The following is a 5,403-nucleotide window of genomic DNA, read 5'->3' as shown; positions in this document are numbered from 1 at the left end:
GGGAGAAGGGTGCAACAATGAATGAATGGAATTCCAAAATCTCTGTAGGTGTTCATTGAATTGAAAAATAAATAAACTAAATTAAAATTTTTAAAAAAAGATAATGCTTTTGTGAAAATGCTCTTAAAGGAAAAAAGCTCAAACTCATTGTCATCTTGTCAGAATTGATTTAAAGCTACCCATTGAGTTTCCAAAGCCATAAATCAATCATGAGAGAAGATTTACCATCTTTGTCCTTCAGAGCTGCTCTCAGATTCAAATCACCAGAGTGTGTGGACTTAGGGTTAGCAGCACAACTTGCTACGGACTAGACCACCTCATGAGTGAGAATGTTCAGAGCCTTGGAAAATGAAAATATTAATTCATTATGCTTGAGAACATTTTATGAAGTAAGTTACTGTCCTTTGTGACCTAAGTATGGCCTAAAAGTACAAATTATGTTTTATATATCCAGAGACTGGTAGACATTGGGTAGTCTTGAGCCTATTTAGGAGTACTTTGCATGTTGTTTTCCTAACATTGAAATATTGGCTGGTTTATTATTGTAATGATAAAGGAACTCTGATGATGTCATACACAATGGAGCAGGCTGCTAACCAAGCACGTCAGCAGTTCAAATCCACCACTCATTCGTTCAGAAGAAATCTGGGCACCTCAGAAATGAGTTCCTATGAGTCAGAACTGACTGAACAACAATGAGATTATTATTATAACAAGTTCTTTTATTTAAACAATTATGTTAAAATGAAATTATCTGAGTTATAATAAAATTTGTACTTAAAACAAATTTTAAATTATGACAAATCAGTGTTGTTTTTTTTTCCTTTTCATTTTCAGGCTGTACTTAATTTTCCTAAATATTGTGAACCTGTAGTTAAAGGAGAAGGTAAATATATTACTTTACTTACTAGTATTTCTTTTGAAAGAACACTTTATTAGTGTTAAAATCACTTTTTGTTATTATTATTTGTCCCTCTTTTGAGGTAGCAAATGAACGTGATACCCGCAGACTCTGGAAAAATATTGAACCTCATTTGAAGAAAGCCATGCAGACTGTTTATCTGAGGGAAATATCAAGGTAATTTCCATCTCCCTTTATTTAGGATGTACATTGTTTCTTTCTTTGGGGGATATTTCTTCACCTGAAGTATGTATGTTTACCTTCTTTATATTGGTGGAAAAGTTAGGAATTCTTGTTGGAGGCTTGAATTTCTCTTTATTATTATGGGAAAAACACTTTGTAACCAATGTATTGCACATTTTGAATGCAGACATGCAGTTAATAGTAACAAATTTTTTTATATGAAAAGCTAAAAAAAAATCAACATTAGTGTTGATTTTCATTATAGTTATGCTAGATATTAATGAATAATAATAATGATAATAATGAAATTTTGTTTGATTATTAAAGAAATGTATAAATCTGGTCATAGGTCTGTTTGCTATTATGAAAATGTCATAGTATTGAAATAGGAAACATAATGCCAAAACAGTGTTGTGGGAATAACATGGTTTTGGTTTTTAGCGGAGTCCTCTTGGCTCGTGCAGTCTTGGCAAGTCACTTAAAATTCTAGGCTTCAGTTTCCTCCTAATAATTCTTTGTTGTTGTTACATGCCATTGAGTCGGAACCGACCCATAGCAGACCATCCAGTGTGTTTGGTTTTTTTTTTTTTAATTGATTTTAATGAAAGTTTACAGAGACTTTGGATTTCCATTCATTCATTGTTGCACTTTTCGCCATGCCCACCCCTCCCCCAATTTGCTTTTCTTTCTTTCATTGTTATTCAATCCGTCCCCCCAAGTCCACTCTTACTATGCTACTTTCATTCTGAACTCCTATCATAACAATAATATCTAATCATATATCCCTTTTAAACAGTTTTCTTCCTCATCTGTTTCAATGCAGTATACATTATTTATCCCATCTTTGTCAGTCTTCCCCCCAACCCCTATGTCATTCCTCTTTTACAACAGTGGCATTATGCAATATTTGTCTTTTTGTGACTGAGATACTTCACTCAGCATAATGTCCTCCATGGTCACCCATTTTGTGTAATTTTGCATGAGTTCCTTGTTTTTCAATGCTGCATAGTATTCCATTGTGCGAATATACCACAGCTTCTCTATCCATTCGTTTGTTGATGGCACTTGGGTTGTTTCCAACTTTTTGCTGTTGTGAACAAAACAGCAATAAACATAGGTATGCATCTATCTGCTTAGGTGGCAGTTACGGTTTCTTTAGGGTATATTCCCAGTAGTGGAATTGCTGGGTCAAATGGTATTTCTGTTCAGAGTCCATCACCTGCATGGAAGTTGATTGTTCATCTTTCTCCCATGCACAGCTGGTAGACACATTCCTTTACATTGGCAACCCACTTCGTGACCACTAAGCTGCCAGATGTTCTTTCCTCATTGTTTCCAACTTTTCCAGATACCAGTAATTATTAATGCATCTTGAGGCCAGGGTTAGGCATCTCAACAAGGATTCAGTTGCACTCCATTATTATCTTTGGAACCAACTCAGAGCTGACCCTCTGTTGGGTTTCTGACACTGTAAGTCACATGAGTGTATGGGAGATTTTTCTCCTGTGGAGCTGCTGCTAGATTCATACTGCCAGAGGAGTGCAACCTTGGGTTAGGAGCACAACTCCTTACAGACTAGGCCACCCGAGTTCCCTAATGATCCCTTCTCTAAGGAATTATTATGTCGCTGATAAATTAAAGGTTCTTACTGAATGGTAAGTGGTATTTGTGGGCATTTTTTGATAACTTCTACATTATGATCAGAAGAAAAGGATATTATTAAATATCTGGGTATTGACGCATTAAGCTTATTTTTATATATGAAATAATTTTGTAGAGAGAAAAACATGTATATTGCTTGTGTTTATTACTTTCCTTCTTTATAAGGAAAGTGAATCGATTTCTTCAGTAAATCACAGTCTTATAATAGGTTTTCTAAGGAGCCCTGGTAGCATATTACGTGTTTTGCTATTGAGAGGTCGGTGATTGAAATCCACCAATCAGTGTTTTGGAGAAAGATGGGTAGTCACCTCTATACAGATGGATAGCTTCAGTAAACCTGTGAAGAACTGCCATGAGTCTGAACGGACTTGATGACAGTTTGTTTAGTTGGTTTAGTTTAAAGCTTTTCTGAGCTCCAAGTAAAGTATACCCACTTTTGACTTGATAGGTTCCAAAGACCAGGTCATTATGGATGTTGACCACATCAGATCACAAAATTTAGGGCAACTACGTCATCACATAACTGCCATCATTTTATATCAGATTACATCATTTTACATCTTATTACTCCCAAACTACTGAGAATCATTGTCAAATTGACATACCCATCATTGCCAGTATTATTTTTATTTCATATTTCATTATTTGTTACTGCCACACATACATACATCATTAATGCTCAAAATAGTTGAATCTTTTATTATGGTCATAACTGGATGTGAAAAAGAGCAGAGGCAATGTGAAGGGGGTGTAGTCTGACACATACCCACTTAATAAAGGAGAGCTTTGCATCAGTAATGTCCACAGTACCAAAATAGTTGCAAAGTCAGACATGCTACCCCTCATGCTCCTGTACCTTTTATTATCAGTCATTGGTTCTGATGTTCATTGCAATATTCACAGACTTTACACACACTTGTGGGGTTTATTAGGGAAATACATTGGCGAATGGAGGTGGGCAAAGACTATCACACAGTGCAAGACCAAATTTAGTCCAGCAGTCCCAAGCCAGATTAGCATAGTTCCTCAGTTAGTGAAAGACAGCGTCTCAATCAACCAGTGAAAAGTCCAGATTCAATGCAGTAAGCCTCTGGTTTCCTCCATCATACAGCAAACTTTATCAGAGCAGTTATAAGTCAGCTTTTCCTTCAATCATCCAGCAAGCAAAACCTTTAACTGTGGACTTTATCTCCATCTGTCTTCTATTACCCTTGCCACAGTCTCTTCACAGCAGTGCCAGTCTCTTCATACTCTCTCCACCATCATCTCTCACAGTATCTTTACAATTTTCCACCACTGTCAACTGCCATCTTTTTTCCCTTCCCCTCCCACTACCATCTTTAACAGTGTGGAAAGCACTCTTTTATATTGGTTCCATAGCTGTTGCAAGATCATGTGTTCTCAGTTGAGGTACCTGGAGACCATGCCCCCAACAGGGGTTAACACAATTTCTAGAAAAGCCAATTTCCAAGGATTTTGGCACCCCACTGAGTATGTTAGATGACAAAGTAGTTAGTAAGCAATAGTGTTATGTGCCATTGAGTCAGAAGTGACTCATAGCAGACCCTCTGCAAGTATCCAGAGAGTGTAAATTGCATGGAAGGAAGTAAACCCGTCTTTCTCCCACGGAGCAGCTAGTGGATTTGAACTGCATTGCTTTGGGTTGGAAGCACAACTTCTTAGTCACTAGGCAACCAGAGCACTGTGGTAAGTTGAGAAGATGCATATTGATTTCATATATTTATAGTCCATTTTTGTGTTTCTATTTTCTTTCTTTCAGCTCACAGTGGGAAAAGCTACAGAAAGATGACTCAGATCCAGGACAAGTGAAAGGTATCAAAGGAAGTATTGAGACAAGTTACCAGAAACAATTCCTTAAATGATTGTTACTAATAAAGTTAGTAAAGATAGATAGTATCTGGTCAGTGAAGAGTATTATAAAAATAATTTACTTTTTTGAATATTTTTTAAGACCATGTTTTTCAGTAAGGGAAGGCATTATAATAAAATAAAAAAAAATTTTTAAAAGTAATAATAGATTTTTATATTAATGGGACACATTTGTATGTCCCAAGGGGTCTCTGGTACTCTGTAAGGATGAGAACCATTCCACCACCCTCCCCCTCCAATACTCATGCAGTTATTACACAGGCCCCACTGGGTGGCAGCACATACTCAAAATGTGATAGAAGTTTCCTACTAAACTGCGAATAGAAAATGTAGATGGACACTATATGTCCATGAGTCAGGAAAGTTTAAGTGAAGCCCCAGTTTATTCTAGTATTTGAATAATGTTCTTTTTCTAGTGTTCTGTTTTCCAAATATTGCATTTTTAAAATAGCTATTTTTTAAAAATTTTAAAGAACATTAAATTATATGATATAGTTCATCTCAAATGTGTTTATTTTTTTATTTTTATGGAATGAAATCCAATTTTCTGTTGGCTTAGTGGTCATGCAGTAGATAATCAATAAGTACCAGATTCCTTATTCCCTTCCCTTAAAAATCAGTACTGTTGGCAAGCTCTGGTGGCCTAGTGGCAAGAAGCTACACTGCAATCCCAGAGGTGTGTGGTTCAGATCCACCAGATGCTTTGCTGGAGAAGGAGGAACAATCTCCTCCTGTACCAGTCAAATCTGATTTGATGGTGCACATAC

At 36.3% G+C, this 5,403-nt stretch overlaps 1 protein-coding gene across 1 annotated transcript in view; it reads left to right on the top strand.

Moving 5' to 3' along the window:
* The window catches only part of ORC5 (origin recognition complex, subunit 5), a 97,017-nt gene that overhangs the window by 24,873 nt on the left and 66,741 nt on the right, over positions 1–5,403 (top strand). The window contains exons 7-9 of the mRNA XM_006882612.1: positions 838–886; positions 988–1,078; positions 4,527–4,579. Of these exons, the coding sequence (XP_006882674.1) occupies positions 838–886; positions 988–1,078; positions 4,527–4,579 (193 nt within the window). The remainder of the gene's footprint in view (positions 1–837; positions 887–987; positions 1,079–4,526; positions 4,580–5,403) is intronic.

This window comes from Elephantulus edwardii, unplaced genomic scaffold, assembly GCF_000299155.1.
Source record: "Elephantulus edwardii isolate Elephantulus edwardi_28Jun2011 unplaced genomic scaffold, EleEdw1.0 scaffold00022, whole genome shotgun sequence".
Classification (NCBI taxonomy): Eukaryota; Metazoa; Chordata; class Mammalia; order Macroscelidea; family Macroscelididae; genus Elephantulus; species Elephantulus edwardii.
Note: the sequence above shows the minus strand (reverse complement) of the source record. Positions and strands in the feature narration are given on the sequence as shown.